Source organism: Necator americanus, chromosome II, assembly GCF_031761385.1.
Source record: "Necator americanus strain Aroian chromosome II, whole genome shotgun sequence".
NCBI classification, from domain to species: Eukaryota; Metazoa; Nematoda; class Chromadorea; order Rhabditida; family Ancylostomatidae; genus Necator; species Necator americanus.
Window position 1 is genome coordinate 20,926,273 of NC_087372.1, and position 21,754 is coordinate 20,948,026.

General features: G+C 44.4%; 8 protein-coding genes across 11 annotated transcripts in view; 4 read left to right on the plus strand and 4 right to left on the minus strand.

The window, feature by feature from the left end:
- Nucleotides 1-159, plus strand: part of RB195_018786 (uncharacterized protein) — a gene marked incomplete at both ends in the record, with an annotated part of 492 nt that extends 333 nt beyond the window's left edge. Inside the window, one exon of the mRNA XM_064186375.1 lies at nt 1-159. This exon is cut by the window's left edge and continues 333 nt beyond it. Within this exon, the coding sequence (XP_064042256.1) occupies nt 1-159 (159 nt within the window).
- A 481-nt stretch (nt 160-640) lies between these two features.
- RB195_018787 (uncharacterized protein) lies at nt 641-1,173 on the plus strand (the record flags this gene model as incomplete). 2 transcript variants are annotated; one of them, XM_064186377.1, is made up of 2 exons in its annotated part: nt 641-826; nt 907-1,173. In XM_064186377.1, the coding sequence occupies 2 exons, from the start codon at nt 641-643 to the stop codon at nt 1,171-1,173; spliced, it is 453 nt and encodes a 150-aa protein (XP_064042257.1). The 2 variants fall into 2 exon arrangements, with proteins under 2 accessions (XP_064042257.1, XP_064042258.1); XM_064186376.1 differs by having other exon boundaries at nt 641-946.
- Nucleotides 1,174-1,474: 301 nt separating this feature from the next.
- RB195_018788 (uncharacterized protein) lies at nt 1,475-2,146 on the plus strand (the record flags this gene model as incomplete). The annotated part of the gene is made up of 1 exon (XM_064186378.1): nt 1,475-2,146. The coding sequence occupies one exon, from the start codon at nt 1,475-1,477 to the stop codon at nt 2,144-2,146; it is 672 nt and encodes a 223-aa protein (XP_064042259.1).
- A 196-nt stretch (nt 2,147-2,342) lies between these two features.
- On the plus strand, nt 2,343-3,476 carry RB195_018789 (uncharacterized protein; the record flags this gene model as incomplete). The annotated part of the gene is made up of 3 exons (XM_064186379.1): nt 2,343-2,456; nt 2,955-3,062; nt 3,249-3,476. The coding sequence occupies 3 exons, from the start codon at nt 2,343-2,345 to the stop codon at nt 3,474-3,476; spliced, it is 450 nt and encodes a 149-aa protein (XP_064042260.1).
- Nucleotides 3,477-8,047: 4,571 nt separating this feature from the next.
- Nucleotides 8,048-12,906, minus strand: RB195_018790 (uncharacterized protein; the record flags this gene model as incomplete). Of its 2 annotated transcripts, XM_064186380.1 has the most annotated exons (7): nt 8,048-8,569; nt 8,899-9,002; nt 9,687-9,769; nt 9,824-9,932; nt 11,536-11,820; nt 12,013-12,603; nt 12,699-12,906. In XM_064186380.1, 7 exons carry the CDS (start codon nt 12,904-12,906, stop codon nt 8,048-8,050), a joined length of 1,902 nt encoding a protein of 633 aa, XP_064042261.1. The 2 variants fall into 2 exon arrangements, with proteins under 2 accessions (XP_064042261.1, XP_013298494.2); XM_013443040.2 differs by lacking the exons at nt 8,899-9,002; nt 12,013-12,603; nt 12,699-12,906 and having other exon boundaries at nt 8,048-8,612; nt 9,665-9,769; nt 11,490-11,541.
- On the minus strand, nt 11,996-12,496 carry RB195_018791 (uncharacterized protein; the record flags this gene model as incomplete). Its single annotated transcript, XM_064186381.1, has 1 exon — nt 11,996-12,496. The coding sequence occupies one exon, from the start codon at nt 12,494-12,496 to the stop codon at nt 11,996-11,998; it is 501 nt and encodes a 166-aa protein (XP_064042262.1).
- A 152-nt stretch (nt 12,907-13,058) lies between the features above and the next one.
- Nucleotides 13,059-13,691, minus strand: RB195_018792 (uncharacterized protein; the record flags this gene model as incomplete). The annotated part of the gene is made up of 1 exon (XM_064186382.1): nt 13,059-13,691. One exon carries the CDS (start codon nt 13,689-13,691, stop codon nt 13,059-13,061), a length of 633 nt encoding a protein of 210 aa, XP_064042263.1.
- A 49-nt stretch (nt 13,692-13,740) lies between these two features.
- RB195_018793 (uncharacterized protein) lies at nt 13,741-20,191 on the minus strand (the record flags this gene model as incomplete). Of its 2 annotated transcripts, XM_064186383.1 has the most annotated exons (7): nt 13,741-14,106; nt 14,179-14,216; nt 14,269-14,409; nt 19,387-19,472; nt 19,785-19,888; nt 19,952-20,079; nt 20,131-20,191. In XM_064186383.1, 7 exons carry the CDS (start codon nt 20,189-20,191, stop codon nt 13,741-13,743), a joined length of 924 nt encoding a protein of 307 aa, XP_064042265.1. The 2 variants fall into 2 exon arrangements, with proteins under 2 accessions (XP_064042265.1, XP_064042264.1); XM_064186384.1 differs by lacking the exon at nt 14,179-14,216 and having other exon boundaries at nt 13,741-14,057.
- Nucleotides 20,192-21,754: the final 1,563 nt, after the last annotated feature.

The window sequence follows — 21,754 nt, forward strand, 5'->3', positions numbered from 1 at the left end:
TATGACGACTTCGATGACTTGGTGGCTGATGTCAAAGCGTGGATTACCTCCAAGAATCGTGACTTTCACGCGCAATCGACCGACTGCCAAGCAAATGGGAAGCAGTTCTTGAAATGGATGGTGACCATGCTGTCGAATGATCATTTAAACATGTTTTGATCAAATATTCTTATTGTTTTTGTTGAATAAAAATATTTTTAAAAAACGTTCCATAATTATGCATCAACCCTATATATGTATACTAGAGGGATCACAGCCGGTTAGTCGCGAGGCTACGTGGCGCGTGGATTCAGGGGATGGACTCCCTGTTTCTCCTGAGCCAGGAATGACTCATGACATCCTTGTATCCCGGACGTCAGTCCGGCCAAAAGCCTGCAATCAAGTGACTGGGATGTGCAAGGGAGGCGGTTTGGAGTCACCTCCAACAAATAAGCTCCACATTTCCACTCCAGGAGAACGGAAGTTCTCCCAGAAACTCATGGGACTAGAGACTTGCAACCTGCCCGCGGGTTTTAAAATTTTATGCAAAACACAGTAATAGAAAAGAATCTCCTGATTCCGGAGGAAAGCCTGGTACGGTAGCACCAGGTGGGACGGGGTTGCAGGAGTCATGTAGGCTACCGAAACGGAAAGGACTAGGATGGCGATCTGTACTTATAACGCACGTGCGCTTGCATCGAAAGCGGCCATCGAAGATTTGATGATGCAAGCCAAGAAGATCAAGTACGACGTCATCGGACTGGCCGAGACGAGACGACGTCACCCTCTCAACGCCGTACATGAGACTGGAGAAGAACTGTTCTTAGGAACATGCGACAGTAGAGGTGTTGGTGGAGTTAGCGTGCTCGTCAACACGAGTATGGCAAAGAACATAGACTCTTTCGAACAACTTACGACCCGAATCAGACGTGTGCGGATGAGAAGTGTGGTCCAACACCAGCTTTGACTATCTTCGTCGTTTACGCTCCAACATCAAGCTACGAAGAAGAAGAAGCCGAAGCCTTTTATATCGACCTGGAGAAGCTCTACCGAGAAGACCATGCCTTCCACAAGGTCATAATTGGCGATTTCAACGTCAAAGTTGCCCCAACAAGAACGCCTGAGGAGGTTCACATCGAAACCCACGGCCTACAATGGAATGAACAGGGGAGAAGGTCTCCGAGTTCATCATGACGACCAAGACCATCCATGAGAACTCGCAATTCCATTTCCAATTCGCAGCTCTCCTCTCTACGCTGGAAGTGAGAGTTACTCAATGGAAAGTATCGTAATGAAATAGACCACATCATCGTCAATAAAAGGTTCTGCCTGATGGACATCGCTGTAGTGTCAAAGTTCTTTACGGGATCGGTCCGCCTCCTCCAAGGAAGATTTTCCTTCACAAGAAGAGAGGAGAAAGCCGCCAATTTTAGAGAGCGAAATCCTAGAACTATCATTAACTGGGATCTCTGCACTACGCTGGTCGGCTTTTGGGATGATTCCGCAATGGGCAACATCGACGAGGAATACGACCTGCTCGTTGAACACCTTCACGACTGCGCGAAGGCTGAGAGTTTCAAAACCACCAAGAGACGCCTGTCTCTTGAAACTCTTAAGACGCCAGCGTGGAGCAGCACGTGCCACAGGGCACCAAAAACTCACGTCCGAGCTCGCAAGGCTTTGCAGAGAGGCGATAAAGGAAGACCTTAAAGAGAGAAGAGTAGAAGTGCTGGCTGAAGCTGCAGAGGCGGGGAAAAGCATCCGATATGCCCGTCGAGACTTCGCCAGTCGCAAGACGAGGATGACTGCTCTCCGGAACCCAAAGGGAACAGCCATTGCATCGAGAAGGGGGATGGAGAAAATCATCTACGACTTCTACTCTGATCTCTTCGACGGCCATGTCCACTTGCCTCCTCACCATCTGAGGAAAGACGGACATGTCATTCCAGAGGTTCTCCCGTCCGAAATACGACATGCTATCGTGTCGGTAAGAAATCGTACGGCACCCGGTCCCGACAGAATAAGACCAGAACACCTGAAGAGCCTTCCGCCAGTACTCACCAACACCCTGGCGAGGCTCTTTACACGTTATCTGTCGGAATGCAAGGTTCCTAGACAGTGGAAGACCAGCAAGACCGTGTTGTTGTATAAAAAGGGAGACCCATAAGACATCGGCAACTATCGTCCAATCTGCCTACTGTTCGTCATCTACAAGCTCTTTTACAAGAGTGATCCTCAATAGGATTGAAAAAGTCCTGGATGAAGGACAGCCATGCGAGCAAGCAGGGTTTCGAAAAGGATTCAGCAAGATTGACCACATTCACACTGTTTCGAAACTCATCGAGGTATCACGGGAGTACAAGATGCCGTTCTGTCTCACCTTCATCGACTTGAAGAAGGCCTTCGACTTGAGAGTTGAGACGGAAGCGCTCGTGGAAGCCTTTGACAACCAAGGGTTCTCTACTCAGTACATAAAGGTACTTCGAGAGTTGAACAGCAACTTCACGACCGAAATTTCGCCACTCTACAAGAATATCATCATTGACGTGAAGAGGGGGATCTGACAGGGTGACACAATTTCACCCAAAATACTCACAGCCACCCTCGAGAGCGCGATTCGAAAGTTCGAATGGGACGACATGGGAGAGAAGGTTGATGGTCGGCAGCTACACCATTTGCGCTTTGCTGATGACATCGTACCACCTAGCATCAGCTAAGCGGAACGAATGCTGATCGAATTCGACGATACATGTGGATGCATCGGTCTTCAGCTGTATCTACAAAAGACGATGTTCATGCGGAACGGATGGATCTCGGATGCCCCATTCACCCTCAATGGAACGAACATATCCGAATGCACCAGCTATGTTTATCAGCGTCGGGAATTGAACATGATGAACGACCTAACCCCCGAGCTGGGCAGGAGGAGACGAGCGGCTTGAGGAGCATACAAGAGCATCGAGTATGTATTGAAGAAGACCAGGAACACCCGGCTCCGTGCCCACCTCTTCAACACCACCGTACTTCCTGCTTTGACCTATGCTTCGGAAACCTGGGCATTTCGCAAGCAGGAAGAAAACGCGGTGAGCGTCATTGAACGCGCAATTGAGAGAGTGATGCTAGGAGTATCCCGTTTCACGCAAGTGAGGGACGGGATTCGAAGTTCTCTCCTACGTCAGCGATCGAAGATTAGAGACGCCGCCGCGTTTGCCAAGGAAAGTAAAATAAGGTGGGCCGGACACGTGATGCGCTTTAATGACAACCGTTAGACCAGAGCCGTGAACGACTGGGTTCCCCGCGATGTTAGGCGCACTACAGGAGGACCGCCGACCCGATGGTCAGATTTCTTCACAAAGTCCTTCAAAGAAAAATATGATGTTCTTCGTGTCCCACGCGAAAGGAGGAACCACTGGGCTACTCTGGCACGCGATCGGGACAAATGGGAGAATTACTGGCCCCCGCTCGACCAGTTCGAAGATCAACGGGAGTCGAGGTAATCGAGGTAATCAAGGTATATGTATATATATACGTATATGTAAGTGTGTATATGTATATGGCCACTGAGCGCGTATATGTATGTGGCCACTGAGCGAGTTGGTTTTCACCTTTATTACTCCTCCGCGTGTCTATTTCCTTCTTCCTTCGCCTCAAGTTTGTAGCATGCCGTTCTCAGAAAGTGGAAGCACGCATGCAAACAGCTGCTTAAATAGTAGGAAGATGTTCATGTGATCTGACGTGGAACGTTATCTTTATCAGTAGGATGATGTCTTTCACGTCGTTTTGTGCTGAAACATCATTCATTGATAACTCTTGCAGGAAAACAGGAGGGAAACCCAAATTTCGAGTAATACTTTCAAATTTCAAATTGTTATAAAAAAAATATAAAAATTATATTGGTATCGACGAAGCTGACGCTTGAGTATTCTCCAAATATAGAACTGACGCGGTTATAAAGAAAACAATTAAATCTTTTACCTTTATTTATAATAAAAAAAAAGATGAAAAAGGATTGTTAGAGGTACACAACTTCAGACTTTCTGTGTTGTTTGCTTCGCTCCCCTTCACTGATCAAAAAATCTTCATAAACAAAAGCGAAAGATTTCGTAGTTTTCTTTCTAAACGGGTATGTTCCACATTTGGAGAATATTCAAACTTCAGCTTCAAACACTCCTTCGATACCAATATAATGTAGACACAGTTTGAAAGTAATACTCGAAATCTGGGTTTTCCTCCTGTTTCCCTCCAAGAGTTATCAATGAATGATGTTTTAGCACAAAGTGACGTGAAAGTCTTTATTGTAGTGACGAAGATAACGTTCTACGTGAGATCATGTAAACTACTCGCTACTATTTAAACAACCGTTTGCATGCATGTTTCCACTTTCTGAGGAAGGCATGTTACCAACTTGTGGCAAACGCGGGAGAAATAAGACGGGCGGAGGAGTCATAAAGGTGAAAAGCAGCGAGCCCAGTGGACGTGGCTATGAAACATCCCATTCATCTTTTGCGACATGCACACGAAGTTATTGTGCACCATTTCGATGCCTCGGGACCCTTACAGCAATACATATACATGTACATATACATGTACATATACGTATATACATATACATATATACATATACATATATATACATATACATATACATATATACATATATGCATATACACATATACATATATACATATATACATATATACACATATACATATACACATGTATACATATATACATATATACATATATACATATACATATACATATACATATACATATGCATACACATACATACATACATACATATACACATGCATACATACGTATACACATACATATACATATACATATACATACACATATACATACATACATACACATACACATGTACATATACATGTACATATAAAAATACATGTACATATACATATACATCACGATCATGATATATAACGAGCTTAGTCCGTGTGTGTGTGTGTGTGTGTGTGTGTGTGTGTGTGTGTGTGTGTGTGTGTGTGTGTGTGTGTGTGTGTGTGTGTGTCACGAAATTCGAAAAAGGGGGTGCGACGGGTCCACCGGCGTCAGATACCTATAGAAAGGGGTGCGACGGGACCACCGGCGTCAGATTGCTACGCCGGCGCCAGATGTCCAGAAAAAGGGGTGCGACGGGTCCACCGGCGTCAGATACCTATAGAAAGGGGTGCGACGGGTCCACCAGCGTCAGATTGCTGCGCCGGCGCCAGATGTCCAGAAAAAGGGGTGCGACAGGTCCACCGGCGGCCCATACCTATGGAAGGGGGTGCGACGGGTCCACCGGCGCCAGATAACTGTAGAAGGGGTGCGACGGGTCAACCGGCGCCAGATAGCCATTATGTGGGGTGCAACGGGTCCACCGGCGCCAGATAGCCATTATATGGGGTGCGACGGGTCCACCGGCGCCAGATACCTGTAGAAAGGGTGCGACGGGTCCACCGTCGTCGAAATAGTGCGCAATAACTTCGTGTGCATGACGCAAAAGATAGATGGTTGTAGCCGTTTCAAAGCCGTGGCCGCGGACGCTTTGCATTACACCTTATATGACTCCTCCGTGTGCATATTTCCTTCTTCCTTCGCCTCAAGTTCGTAGTATGCCGCTCTCAGAAAGTGGAAACACGCATGCAAACGGCTGCTTAAATAGTTGCAAGATTTTTACGTGATTTGACGTGGAACGTTATCTCTATCAGTAGGATGATGTCTTTCAAGTCATTTTATGTTAAAACATCATTCTGTGATAACTATTGGGGAAATCAGGAGGAATACCCATACTTCGAGTAATGCTTCCATATAGTATCTACATTATTCTGGCATCGAAGGAGTGTTTGTAGCTGATGGTCGAATATTCTCCAAATGTAGAATTGACGCGTTTAGAAGGAAAACTCCGTAATCTTTAGCCTTAATTTATAATATAAAGAAGAGAAGGAAAGCGTTGTTAAAAAACAAATCCAGTTTTACAGAAAACACCACTACTACTAACTTTCATTGATCAGCGAAGGCAATCGAAGCTCAAACCACCAAAAGTCTGAAGTCCGGCTTTAGCAGGACATTCAGACTGGTATATAATAACGGGCTTATTCTGTCACGTGTGTCTGTGTCTGTGTGTGTCAGTCACGAAATTTAAAAAAGGGGGGTGCGACGGGTCCACTGGCATCAGATTCCTATAGAAGGGGTGTGACGGGTCCACCGGCGTCAGATATCTACAAAAACGGGTCCGCCGGCGCCAAATATCTATAAGAGGGGGTGCGACGGGTCCGCCGGTGCTAGACACCTATAGAAGGAGAGGCGACGGGTCCACCGGCGTCGGATTGGTGCGCCGGCGTCAGGTAGGTATAATGTGGGGTGCGACGGGTCCACCGGCGCCACATACCTATAGAAGGAGATGCGACGGGTCCAGCGGCGTCGGATTGGTGCGCAATAACTTCGCGAACATAGCTCAGAACAAAGCCGTGGCCACTGGGCGCTTTGCTTTTCACCTTTATGACTCCTCCGCGTGCCTATTTCCTTCTTCCTTCGCCTCAAGTTTGTAGCATGCCGTTCTCAGAAAGTGGAAGCACGCATGCAAACGGCTGCTTAAATAGTAGGATGTTCACGTGATCTGACGTGGAACGTTATCTTTATCAGTAGGATGATGTCTTTCACGTCATTTCATGCCAAAACATCATTCTTTGATAACTGTTTGTAGAAAGCAGGAGGAAAACCCATATTTCGGGTGATACTTTTAAATTTTGTCTATAATGTATTGATAAGGAGTGTTTGAAGCTGAAGCTCGAATGTTCTCCAATTGTAGAACTGACGCGTTGAGAAAGAATACTGTGAAATCTTTCGCTTTTAGTTATAATATAAAAAAAAGAAGAAAGATTGTTGGAGATACACAAGTCCAATTTCACAGAAAATCATGATGATCCCGTCGATGTCGAGTATCTTTATATGTCGAGTAGGGACGTCTTGGTTGTCAGAGGTCCGCTTCCACCTCAATTGAATCGGAGACTTCGTTCATTTCGATGAAAGTGATGCACAGCGGGATTTTGTACTCTCGCAATATTTCTATGAGTTTTGAAACGGTGCGTATGTGGTCAATCGTGCTGAACCCTTTTCGAAATCTTATTGCACGCATTGCTGTCCCCTATCTGGTGCATTTTATTCTCTCAATCCTTTTAGGATTATTATTGGAAAGAACTTGTAGACGACGGGCAGTAAGCAGATTGGGCGATAGTTGCCGATGTCATAGGAATCTTCCTTCTTATACTACAGCACGGTGTTGCTGGTTTTTCATTGTTTGGAAACCTTGGACTCTGACAGATAACGAGTGGAAGCTCTCGACAGTGTGTTGTTCAGGAGTGGTTGTAGGTTCTTCAGATGCTCTGACTTGATTCTTTCAGGACCAGGTAAAGTGCAATTCTTCACGACATAATAACATGTCAGACTTTGGAAGGAAGGGAGGGTGTCTGGGTGACACGTCCATCTTCCCTCAAATAGTGCGGGAACAAATGAACGTGACTGTCGAAGAGATCTGAGTAGAAGTCAGAGGGAACACGTGAACGTGACTGTCGAAGAGATTCTCCATTCCCTTTCTGATTAGTTCTTCTATCTGGGTTCCGGAAAGCTGTCATTTTTGTTTTGCAAACAGCCAATTTCCAACAGGTACGCTGAATGTTGTTTCCCGCCTCTGATGCTTTAGCCAATACTACTGCTCTTCTCTCTTTGAGGTCTTCTTTTGTCGCATCTCTGCAAAGCCTCGCGAGTTCGGATGCGAGTTCGTGGTTACCTGCAGCTCGCGCAACTCCACGCTGACATGTTCGCCCTAGAATTTCTAGAGACAGGCTTCTCTTGATGGCTTTCAAACACTTCGTTTTCCTCACGCAGGCGCGAATATGTTCTACAAGTGAATCAAATTTGTCTATTTGTGGCTGCCTATTGTGACATCTTCTCAAAAGACGACCAGCGATGCAGAGAGGTACCAGTCAATGATGATCTTGGGACTTCGCTTTGTGAACTTTCCAGCTTTTCTTCCCCACCAAGAAAAAGAAAATCTTCTTCAAAGCAGGCGATGATCCGATCTCGTGTAGAACTTTGGTACCACAGAGATATCCGTCACACAAAATCTTCCACTGACGATGATGTGGTCAATTTCACTATGATACCTTCCATCGGGTGACCTCTGCATCCAGCGTAGGGAGGGAGGTTTCGGCAATCGTGAGATCCTATGGGTGGTTTTAGTGGTCATGATAAACTCGGAAAGCCTCTTCCTACTCATTCTATTCAGGCCGTGAGTCTCGATGTGAAGTTCTTTTGGCGTTTTTCTGAGGCCAACTTTTTCGCCGTTGAAATTGGTAAAATAAACCTTGTAATAGGTATGATCTTCTCTGCGGAACTTCTCAAGGTCTGTATAGAAAGATTCGACCACTTCTTCGTAGCTTGATGTTGCAGCGTAAGCGGCGAAGATATTCAAAGCTGGCGTTGCATCAAATTCGACTTCGCTTATGCCACAAAAGATGGTCGAAGCTGTGTTGATCCACATCTTCTCATCCGTAAACATGCGACTCGCCTCGTCAGTCGTCTGGAAGAGTCGATATTCAATGCCATGCTCGTGTTGACGAGGTCTGCGGCTCCAGCAACTCCTCTACTTTCGCATGTTTCTATAAACAATTCTTGTCCAGTGTCATACAGGACATTTAGTGGGGGCGTCGCCTCATCTAGGCCAGTCCGGTGATGACATACTCAATCTTTCTGGCTTTCTACCCTTTCTTATTGGTGTTCTGTACGTTAAATTTTGAAATCCAAGAGGCGGTTTGCGCGACTCAAGTCCTGGGTTTTTGCGGAAGGACGTCTTTGCAAACAGCCTTTCTTGCACCTCCCAGTCATATGTTTGTAGGGTTCTAGACCGACCGATGCAAGAGTTTTCAAATCAATTCTAGCATAGCAAAAGCAGTGAGCCCATCCTTCGAATGCAGCCGTATCTCGGGGCAGACGTAGCCTCGCGGCTAATCCCTCTAAAGAAGGAGATCCGAACTAAATACATCAGTAGATTTTACACCACACGACGAACCGGATGCTTTTATTAGGAGTTGTGTTTGATGAGAAACTTAAAGGATAAAGGATAACGTGTTTGGCGTTAATCAATCCGCTTGAAATGCACCACCACGTTCACTTCACTTCAGGATCGTTTGAGGTTTACGCACGTAGAACTACTCCATACAATGACTTGTGGGGGCTAGCCGATGTGTAAAGTCAGTGTTTTTATCCTTTCAGATAAAATTGGTACCACTTAATCGACGCGGAGGGCTGAACGGTTGGCACTAGGGCGGATTCGATTCAGTGAGCAGAAAGGGCAAAACCTCTTCCTGCCTGCGCCACACCCACACCGATAGGAAAATCTGTCATTAATTCTGAATTAGGAAAAACGCTCACGTATTTAAAGGAACTGATGTTACGGATTTTGAAAAAAAAGATGAAAAATGAATGGAAAAAAAAAGAGAAAAGGAAAGGAAAGAGACTTAGTGTAATCTAGTGGCTGAATGGATCTTCTGTAATACCAACATCATTTTTTGAAACCTGTTAGTGTTAGCGTACAATTACACAAGAAAAATAATATAACATTGCTATTTTTCCTGTTATGATTCAATATCGACGAATTTTCGCGTCAAATGCTTACAGGCAGTACGCATCCAGAGGACCCTTTTTATCGAGAGCTTTCAGTGGATTATTTTTTTCGTACGCTTCCAAATGTGCCAAGCAGTATTGTCCACTCCAAAGTTTTCTGTAATCACTTTACGGAGAACATCAAAAATAAACGATTCTTGATTCCGCATACCCCTGAGTGTTCTTCACAACTTGTATTTTCCGACACGTGTTCCATGATCCTACCCAGAGATTATTGCCAGAAGTTATGCCCGAAGGCACCTTGCCCATAGCGTCTAGCACTGAAAAGCATTTTTCTAGCCGACCACTATACTTCCTTACCCGAAGGCGGTAGGAAAGTTATATATGAAGCTTACAATAGGGGCTTAGAAGTACAATTTTGTACAGGAATTGATTTTCATGAACACATCTTTGAGGGAACTTTTATACGTAAGGCTCTTGCTGTTGGGTGCATTTATCCCTCAGCAATAGTCTGTTACATTGTTTATGTGCTCCTAAGGTTCCTACTACTAAATTTACAACCAATGAACGAGAAAGAGAAAAACGCCCTGCTGTAGCACTACGAGTATAAACGAGACCGAAATGAAAACATTGCAAAAAGTAAGCCTTATACGACTCCAATCAAGCAGGCGGAGTCTAAACTTGCGGACATCCTTGCGCTGGCATAAAAGCGACCTCCTAGAAGAAAGTTAGTTCTCAAAATGATTTTCTTGTCTACCCTACATGGAGAGTTTGCCGTCAGGTGAAAAAAGAATATGTTCAAGTGACAATATGCAACTCTCTCCAAGTCCTCTCTTCTTATAAGCCCGACATTAGGAACTATATTTATGCTTTTCTTGTTACGCCAGCGAGGTTCTGATGAAACTTTTTTTGTTAGTCCGATGTTTCGACAACTTCGTCTCTCATCATCGACCTGAAAATGATTCGTGTTCCTTGATGCTATACACATCCCACCAAACTTCACCTCCTTCCTTGTCAGGCTTCGATATTGTTCTAAGTACTCTACGCAAGAACTTTAAAAGAAAACTGACCAGTCTCACCGACCACCGGGCCTTAGGAACCATTTCCCATATAAGGCGTGAGAACTACGCAGTGTGCAGTATCCTTAAGTATTTATTTCTGGGTAGTGTTAAGGAACTGCATGTGGGTCAATCTTACAGATCGCAGAGCGTTACGAACGGCATGAAGTCATTTGTAATTGCCAAGCACTCATTTTTATTATTCATGGATTTATTCCTTACAGAAATCCACAATGCTTTCAACCCTCTTCTAGCAGATATTTCGTTTTCGTGGACCAATAACGTACACTTTAATTCAAACTCGTTTCCATCATATTTCTCATTCCCAATGGTGCCATAGTACTTCCATGCCTTTAACCAAACCTTTAATCAAATGTTTTTGACACACGGGCTCAGCATCCTTCCAGTCTCTCCAATATGAACGGAATTGCACACTAAACATTTTATACGGCAGATGACTCCTTTCTTTTTGCAATCTCCAGTCTTACCGTACGAACAAACAACGTAACATTCCAACATACACTGCCTATCGTAGAGTCTATCACGAACTAACTACAGTTTGAAGCTATCGTTTGGGATGTTCACCAATACAACGTCATACTGCAACTGTGCTCGCAGAAGAATCCGATGTATCGCAGCAGCTAAAGAATCGGAGGTGAAGGTGATACACAGGAGAATTCTACTTTCACGGCTCTCACTGTTTCATTCGTACTTCGAAACTGGGAGTTACATAAATTTCGATCTCCTGTAATCGTTTGAATTAGCAATGCTTATAACTGGTGATTCTTCTTTGACCATAGTTTGATGAGATTGACTTACTTACTGACTTAATCGGCGGGCTGATGTCATCGCCTGACGCGATTACCCGCATCTTCCCGGAGGTGTGCCGTCCTTGAACACAGCTCTGCCCAACCGTCTCGATCTTCTGCGAGAGCTTGCACAAAATCAATCCATTCGTCGCTATTCCATGTTCTGCGAAACCTTACGTCTCGCCTGAACTGCCTATCCACGCCGAGTGTCCTCAGGTCCTCTTTTACCACCTCAGTCCAGAACTTCCGTTTTCGGCGAGGTGGCTTCTTCCAGCTCGAACCCGACGAACTCTTCAGAACTCGTTGGACAAGGCGATCTGCCGGTCTCCTTAATATGTGACCTAAGAAGCGAAGACGATTTACTTTAGCCGCTTTCGAAGGCGGTGCAAGATGTTGATATCTTCCACTGTCATCCGCCGGTAAACCACATCAATTTCTTCGTAAAGACCTTCATTGTGGTATACCCTAGGCCAAAAGTAGCCAAGTAGCCGTCTAAGCAGCTTTCGTTCGGTGCAGTCAAGCCTCTCCATAACCGTTGATGGTGCTGCCCAAGTCTCCGATCCGTACATCATGATGGGGCGAATTGCGGATAGGTAGACTCGCAGCTTGACTTGCTGCAGCCAGCTTCGATACAAGGTTGACAACATGCTGAAGTTTCGTACTGCTTTCCGCGAATATAACAACATCGTCGGCGTACTCGAGGTCAGTCAAGGGGCACCCTGATGGTGCTAAGACAATGTCGGCAGGACACTGGTCGACTGTTCTTCGCATAATGTCGTCGATGGCGAAGTTGAACAGGAAGGGTCCTGCCACCGCCCCTTGTCTTACTCCAGTTACCACTTCAAATGGTGTTATACATCCGGCTGGTCTTCGTACTGCACCAGTTATTCTTTGATTCATATCATCAAGCAAGCGAACGAACTTTCCTGGTACTCCATCGGCGCGAAGCGCGTTGAGAAGACGGCCTCGGTGAGGAGAGTCGAACGCGGCTTCAAAGTCCAGAAACGCTAGTTGCATTGGCTTCGAATACCGCTGCCAGATTTCGATCTCTCTCCTGACGATGAACACCTGGTCAATCGTAGATCGGCCAGGACGAAAGCCAGCTTGCTCGTCGCGCGTTGTTTCTTCGCAATGTTTAATGAGTCAGTCCAGGATAATGCGCTCCAATACCTTGTACATAACACACAGCAAAGAGATTCCTCGATCCCGTCGTCTCCACCAAATTTTCCATTCTTCATTTTCTGAATACAGACCAGGACCTCCGACTCGGTTGGTGGCTCCTCGTTAACCGCATATGTCGGTCTATGAACGTGTTCGAGTTCAGGAGCTGACGGTGCTAGCCGGTTCAGCAAGGTCTTGAAGTGTTCCTTCCAAACTGGAAGGGTTGCTTCACCGACAGCTACCCCCATTAGCAGTGCTGAGGACATGGGAACATCTTTTCATTTTGCCGCTATACTGTTTTAGTAGAGCGTAGGCTTTCCGCGAGTTCCTGTCCTCCCACGCCTTCTCAAACTCTTGACGTCCACTCGTTATCGCGGTCTTGTTGCAGTTGACGACGCAGCTTCCTTCTAAGACGTTTTTACTGGTTGAAGTCACCAGTGCTGCGCGCGACACATACAGAATTGTATGTGGATTTTGTTTCCGCAGATGCAAAGGCAAACTTCTTCCGCGGCAATAGAACCGGGAGCGTTTCCCTTGCAGCGTCCTGGATGCACTTTGTGAAGGAATCCGCATCGCTAAGGTTCTTCCTGGTCCGTACTCCAACATGAATAGACACACGTTGGCGGAATTTTCTTCTGCATTCATCGTCTTTCAGACCTGCCATGTCGATTTTCGGTTGAAGAGGAACTCCTCGATTTCTCTTGTGGAACCGTATCCTGAAGCTGAGAAGAACTGGACGGTGGTCAGAGTCGAACGCGACGTCCCAAACAGCTCTAGATTTTCGGATATCTGACTGAGGAATGTTCCTCGTCAGAACGTAGTCGAGCTGAAGTTCAAGAGTCCTCATCTTCCGCTTGCGCTGCTCTTCAGGCGTTAAAAGGGTTGACCTCTGCCACGTGAGCTGATGGCGTCGATGATTCCTCTTAAACGTGGAAGCGATGATGAGACCCGTCTGTTCGCACAAGTCGACCAGACGGTCACCGTTGTCCGACGTGCGCTCCGCTGCATAGTACCATTTTCCTAGCACATAGGATTGCTGTTCGAGTCCCATCTTCGCATTTGCGTCGATTCCGACAATGACCACCTGCCGGCTTGGTATTTTAGACATCAAGGCATTGATTTTCATCATAGAAGGCGTCCTTACTGTCGCCCTCAGCGGTTTCCGTAGGTGCGTGAGCACTTACGATCCAGAGTTTACGTCCTCCGCGATCCCGCAGTCGTAAAAAGGCGCATCTAGACGACGTTGAGCCAAATTCCTCCACCAGATTCTTGTAATCGTTCCTCACAGCTATCGCGCAGCCCCCTACTTTGTTCTCATCAGCATCGCCGCAGTATATGGTGTAATTTTCGATGCTGATTACGGGCTGATAAGATATGCATAGCATATCACCAAAGACCTCGAGCAATTTCCAGGAATCTGATAAAGGTGAGGTTGTCGAAACATCAGGCCAATGGTAAAGTTTCACCTAAACCTCGGCATAACAAAAAAGCATAACAATGCAACAAGTTTACAAAGCAAGCCCTGACATTACACATACTATGGTTGCTGGGATCAGTGTTAAACTCCACAGAAAATCTAAAACCATCTGAACTCGAATGAACAAGCTCACAGATGTAGAAGTTCTCACCATTGAATACCCATGATCGTTCATTCTTCTTCTGTTGGAAAAAAGGAGTGCACTTGCAATCAGTGCAGTTCCTGTGTCGTTCCACGTGAGTAGCGTACTCAACCGCTGTCCAGACATAATGGAGAGCGTCAGCGATACAAGCTAAACAGAATGGAAAAATTTAGTTTCTTTTATCATCCAAAATTTTCTGGGAACGAGAAATCTGTCAGGAATATCACAAAACCTTGATTTCGGAATCTCGGATCTTTAATTCTAGTCCGAGTGAATTTCACAAAAAAAAAGTATTCCTACTTTAGCAGTTAAGAATAGAGTATTGGTACAGATTCAAGGTTCCCACAGAAACACAATAGAGAACCGTGGTTCCTGCTACAACATTTTTCGGTCATTCATTTAAAGGCATCACCCCACGAATCTGAGATACTACGGATTTCAGGCGGAGCATTCTTATACGGGACCTTAGATTATGGAGGGAAGGGTGATTCCGTCCATTTCTTCCTAATAGCCGCAAAAAAACGACCCGAAATATACAGCTTCCAGCATTCCTGCGCGCTACCTTCCACGAGTTCGATTGGAGCGCGCCAGCCGTGTGCACGCCCCGCATCTTCCGGACCGTTTTTTATGGTAATTACGAGGAAATGGACGGATTCACTCTCCTCTCCATAATCTACTATGCCGTATACGAATGCTCCACCTGAAATCCGTACCACCTCAGATTCGTGGGATGATGCCTTTAAAGCAAACGAGTTCACAGCTGGCACTTGCGTTGCCATACTAGTTATTTTCAAATGGATAGATAACAGTGATGAAGAGATAGAACAATCCGGAACAATCACAAGGACTTATGTTCTGATCATTCATCACTAGACGGACTGCATTCCCATGTACTTCCTGCATACTGATTGCTCCACTGTTGCAGTCCAGTGTTCCTTACAATCCACTCTCATCGATTTTTTTGGATTAGGTTTCTATTCATTTCTGTCTGTTTCATACCTACACACACATCTGTGATATTTATATAGTCTTTATACGAACGATTACATAGTCGATAACTCGGGACGCATCCTGGTCAACATGGCTAGGGGTCGCAGTGCCAATGAAACTGTCTGGAGCGACCAGTGGTCTACCTATTCTGTTTGATTTTTACGCAGAAATCAACAATTGTGGAAACTTTTGATACCGTACTACAACGTTTGAGCGTCGGCAACGAATCATACCAAAAAAGAGAACGCCCGTGGACGGGCGTGTAGTTTATAGCTTAATAGGCGTGTCCGGAGGCAGAGCTTAAAGGCATCACTCAACGAATCTGGGGTGGTACGGATTTCCTTTGGAGTATTCGTATACAGGATCGTAGATTATTGAGAGAAGGGTGATTCCATCCATTTCTTTCTAATTTCCGTAGGAAACGGCCGGAAGATACGGCTTCGAGCGTTTCCGCGCATTATTTCCCACAAGGAGTTCGATTGGAGCGCGCCAGCCCTGTGCACGCGCATCTTCCGGGTCGTTTTTTACGGCAATTAGGAAGAAGTGGACGGAATCACTCCCCTCTCCATAATCTACTATCCCGTGTACAAATACTCCACCTGAAATTCGCACCACCTCAGACTCGTGGTATGCTGCCTTTAACCGAGCAGATCATTATCGTTATGAACTCATTCGTGGATTCTGCGATGCTTCCGAGAAAAAAAGATGCAATGAGCCAGAACTGCGACGAAAGATATGTTAGCAAGCAAACAATGTGGAACAAAGTTTATAAAGTGTGTAAGGACGAAAAGACAATTCAGTCATTCATGACATCTACATATTTTGTTAAGAAATTCCAAGTATTTTCTAAAATACTTTTTTACAATACCTAAAAAACGCTACACAAAAACAGACTTTTCAAAAACGTTTCGACAACTTTTGTAAGTGACTATTCATATCTCTCTATCTGTAAGTGTTTCATCTGTCACTTTCCTTCCAAGCACAACTATAGCACGCTTAGCTTTTTCCCTTCTTCCCATTTACAGACTATTTCAAACGTATTCTTCCTGGTTTGGAAAACATAACGCAGCAGTGTTGAGAAAATTTCTCAGTTTTAGAGTTATTCCTTAGGATTTCTGTCTGATGTCTCTTTCTCAGAAATGCCTAGAATATTGGCAGTACTAAAACTCGAAAGTGAACTATTCCACGGTAGTCAACTCCATGTCACTTCTTTCTTATCTTAAGATCTGACTGTTGTCCATGTGACCTGTTCATCACTTTTAAGGAGTGAAGTTAGTTAGTTAGTTAGTTAGGGAGCTTTCATGTGCACTATTGGAAGCATGCGTTATGCTCTAAAGAAGAAAATGCTCTAACCTAGAAGCGATTCACGAGATTTATATTTCTACAAATGGTGTTGAAACGCTCTATGTAACTCTCTTAGCACTTCTTTTCAATGATCCGAGAAAAAAGTCAATAAAACTAGAGATAGCTAGGAGATAGATAGGGTGTAGCGTATTCGATAAAACGTCCGGCACGATCGATGGTTCGAAACCGCGGCGGTGCCAACCGAGCCTTTCGTCCTTTCGGAGTCAATAAATTGTCAATTGATTTGTCTGGGAGGAGAAAAACACTGACTTGCTACATTGGCTAACCTACGCTAGTTGTATAGGCGAATAGGCTTCCACAAAACGTCAGCGATTCTGCATTGCAGTTAAAAAAATTGAAATTCTACCATCGAGAAAATTTTAGACTTCCCTGTCAAAATATTATAACATTTTGCCTATACCTTTCACTTCAATGTGCATTTTCAAATTTGAAAAAAAAAGGCCAAAAATTATTCGTAAACCCAATGTTTGACGTCAGCTCGATAAATGCTGTTCGCTGATATCTTTACTTTTGGCCAGCAGTGGTCGTTTGAAGTAGCCGTCTTCAATGTTTTCTTCAGGAGTGGCGCGGCGTGCCATGTTCCATGTTACGAAGCAGCAACGTTACTTGCATTTCTCGCACATCGAACCACCATACCATGCAGCTAGACTATGATAATGGCATGAAGAATCATGTTCTCTTCAGCGCGAGGCGACAGTACAAGGCAGTGAAGTCTGCGAACCATCGCCACTTCTGCGAAGTCTGTGTGGTATCATAAGGTACCATCACCTTACATTTTTCGACTAATATTTATTATATAGTCGAAAATAGTCGTCCTCATTTTTCTCCATAAGGATCAATCCAGATGTCCTTGTGCTTAAGAAAACAGAGTTGATTCGTTTGTGAACGAGCTTCTTGTTCTCAACTTAAACGATGACAAGTCGGATATTGCTGGTGACATCTTGCGAACGCCTGTTCTCTCCGTTCTGATTATGTCAGCCTCATATTTGTGCCCAAAGCATTCAAATGCATAAAGTATTTACAAGTACTTCTTCCCCTTCGAGAATAGGTTGGGAGTTTCACGGAGATTTTCCTGAACCTAACTGAAATGCCATTTGCTTCTTTTGTGATTCTCTATCTTATCAACCTCTTTTATTTATTTCGTATTTATTATTATTATATTTTATTTATTATATTTTTTCGTATATTTATTTCCTCACTTGAACTTTTTTTGAAGGTTTCATTCAGCGATCGATCAGTGATCACACGACTTTCAAGCCTCTTTCTCTTTCAAAACATTTCTACAACATTCACTAGTTCGAAGTTATAAATCATCGTATGTTTCTTTGAAGCTGCTATTTTCTTACTGGTGGTTTTAATGTGCTGAAATACGCTGGTATTTTGCTGGAGCCAATCACAACCACGTACTGTCCCACCTATGCCCTACGGTAGACGCCTGCACCAAGGACCATCACCTACTGCCGATCTCAGGCCTGCAATCAACCAATAACTGTTGAGTGCTCGCAGTCATCTACGAACTCGAACTGCTCTCCTGCTGTATTTTGTGTCATCGTGGCGGGTACTTCGACTGTTCCCGTATTCTAATAGCGTGTACTGCACTCAGAGCGCGAAAAAGTTCACACAGCACAACAGGCGCAGAGACGTCCATAGAGCACGTTAACCGTTCTTGTCGTTGAACCATTTCATTGGCATAATGGCACCCTCTAAATTGCTGACTCTTCGTGACTCCACTCTGATAGTGAGGAACTATACTTGGCTGGGGCTTGCACTGAATTCGAAGGACGAATTCGGCGAATGGCTCGCTGATGGTGGATTGCTGTGGAAGGAGCGACGGCGGGGGCGGGGTGCGTTTCAATAGAGGACGTCGTAAGGAATCACATTCCGAAGCCGTCTGGTTACAGTGATGCAGGGAGATGAGCAAGAACGCACCCGTTTTTGCAGTCTACGTCCCCGTATAGTCTTTGGTCTTCGGAAATCCATACCACGTCAGATTCGTGGGATGATGTCTTTAAGTTCTAGGGCCCGACTGACTCAGCTATTCACTCGCGCTCCATGGCCTTTTTTGCGCTCTAAGTGCAGGTGAGTACACGCCATTACATACAGTACTGGCACAGTCGAAGTACCCGCCGCGATGACATAAAACACGGTACGAGAGCAGTTCGATTCCGTCGCATCAGAGTCAACCCCCCTCCCCGAGTACATTTCACTCAGTTTTCATGGGACTGTTAACAATGTTACATTAATATTCAACGCAGTGGCAGACAAAGGTTTCTTGTCAGAAAAGAGAGCCGAAGAGGTCTTGTTTAGGAATATGTAAGTACCCATTAACTTAAAGAGCGAGACAATGAAGAAAGTGCCAGTGAAGCAATGAAAATGAATAAAAACATAGAAGAAATAGCTGTCAATTTCAATGCAATTGCAGCAATGACTAGACAAAGAAGTCGCATGCCGTAAGCATTTAAAAATTACCGAAAGTAATTGAAACCAAATGTTCGAAAAACCGGGAATCACACCAGTGCAAATAAGATCTATGCCGTGGTCCTCACTTTTGTTAGAGGAGCAGTGCACTCTGCGACCTTCGGTGGTATCATCTCGCTTTCTGCAGAGACCCCCTGAGAACTCAGAACTTCAGTGAGTGCAAGCGTAGCCCTGTCGTCGCTTGTCACACAAATTAGCGCATGATGAGGTCGTATCGACGGTGCTTTTCTCCATTTTTTGGTCTTAAAAGGTCTTGCAACCGCTGTGGAAAGTTCAGTTCCTGTCAGATATTACCTGATGACACATCGAATTTCTTTAGCCTGTCCACAAACTCTACTGCGTATCGCATCAAATCCACGTTACCTCTTTCGATACCGTCCCTAAAAAGTTAATAGAAATAAGTTGAATTTCTGATCATTGTCGATCTCAATCGGGAACTTCTTTTATTTGTAGATTAGTCTGACTGTGGAGCTTCTTACTTAACATACTAATTGGACAAAATGTAATCACTAATCACTAGTTATGACCAGAATGCAAAATTGCAGACTGGCTGCTTCAAAATCATCCAAGAGTCATTCGCCCTTATGAACTGTTGTCTGCGATTATCTGGCTCTGAGACTATGTCTTGAAATCGTTATTCTGTAAACGATAACAAAGTAAGTTGACGTGTAGTAAGGAAAACAACTCCTAACCTGTAAACTTCAGCATAGTTGAAAAAGTGCTTAAAGAAATCCATATCGACAATCATTTGAGTTTCAGAGTCAGGGAGGAATTGAGTAAATATAGGTCCCATAATCTGGAAATCCGCAATGTTAAGAAGGTTTGGGAGAAGAGGGGTTACGAAAAACAATAAGAATACCGCCTCATCATCCCCATCATAGTCGTCCTCAGCGCTGAATAGTGACCTTTTTGTGGTCAATCCTCGACTGCGTGCATCAAGCGGCTGAACCAAACTGGTGTTGGATCCATTAGACCAAGAAACTTCATCTGAATCTGAAGGAGCGCTTAGCTGTGTGGAGGATGTTGGAAAGGCCTCACCGAAAGAGAAAACAGGTAGCCCGATAAGAGACAGAATCAGACGGGAGGCACAGAGTACCATCTTCTTTGGTGTGTGTTATCATATCAAGTGGAGACAAGTGGCCTCTCCAAGCAAACACATCTCCGCTGTCAATCAAACATCATACACTGCCTCTATATTGCCTAAGGAACTAAAGCTTGAAGGTGAGCACAAACAATATAAAAGTATATGCTCTGATATGAATACAAACCTCCAAACCCTAATAAAACTGATCAAGAAGTGCTTATAAATCAATATGCTGAGTTTCCCCTAAAGTGCAGAGATTCGGACTAAACCTAAGGAAATGAGCTTGCCTCCACTCTTTCGTTTCATCATCATTCTTCTCCAATTGTTGAGTACTTATCGCTGAACTAGTAATGATATTGAATATGACGAATGATGTCCACCACGTAATTTAATTTCTCCATGGCAAAGTGAGCACAAGTTGGTGTGAAACTTACTTAGGTGGCCATCTTCACTGATCATGAGGGCCCAAGGACAATTCCCAATCGTTTCTTTCAATTCCAATCGTCATCAGAAACGTCCGTCAGCTTCGTTAGTCATATTGACGAAGTTCATGAGAAATGCCGTTCTGAGCTCTCCGTTGTTCGTGCTGCAAACACAGTCGATCTCGTTGGCAGTATTCTTCGAATAAGTTTTGCATCTCTTGGGATCCACTATAACGTTCTTTTAGTCAGTCTACGATTGCCTCAATGTCTCATTGATTCTCCACGTTTGACTTGAAATATATATTATGCGAAGATGGGACATTTTACTTAACTCGGAGCCGCGAATGCAGTCCAATGCACGTAATATGCACCAATTAAATTTCAGTAGCATTTCATTTTCATTTTACATTTCTTAAGGTCTCTCCAGATGATAATTTAAATGTCTACATAGTATAAGAATAATATAAGAATAAAGTGGTTGAAATTTGAGAAGTTTCTACCCTTACACGGAACGGGTACAAGCAGCAATGTCAGGAGGAATAGAAAAATGAAGTCAGTGAGGAGTGTGGAGATCATATTGAGAGACTAGAGAGTAGCCCTTAGGAGATCTTCAAACCTTTAGTTTTACGTATTCGTAAACTTATCTCATATAAATTTCTCAAGCTGCTCGATAAAGATAATCGCTTCTACCCAACGAATAGAGAAATCGAAGAGAATATCCTCATCTAACCTATAGTCGGGTCAAAACGACATGAAGCAAGGTGCAGTCGCATAAGCGGTTGCGCTCGAGGCGGCGCGGTCGAGATAACGGTTGCAATCGAGGTGGGACCATCGCGAACTGCAGAAATAAGCGGTGGTAGCAAAGACCCTCACTCGATCATAACCACTGCGTTCCATCGCGCTGCTTCGAGCGTAACCGTTTACAAACTACACCGTACTTCATGCAGTTTTAATTCTACTATATGAACGTCTTGGAATATTGTCTTCGTGCAAAGGAAGGATTTACGGATCTTCATTAATTGATAGGGAACACATATTTGAGTTTTCTTTGATTCCTTTAATTTTGTTGTCATTTTCTGAAACTTATGTTCTAGAATTAGCTTTGTTGATTACTCCAATTATATTAGTTTTTTTTTTTTTGTAGAGAACTCCTCCC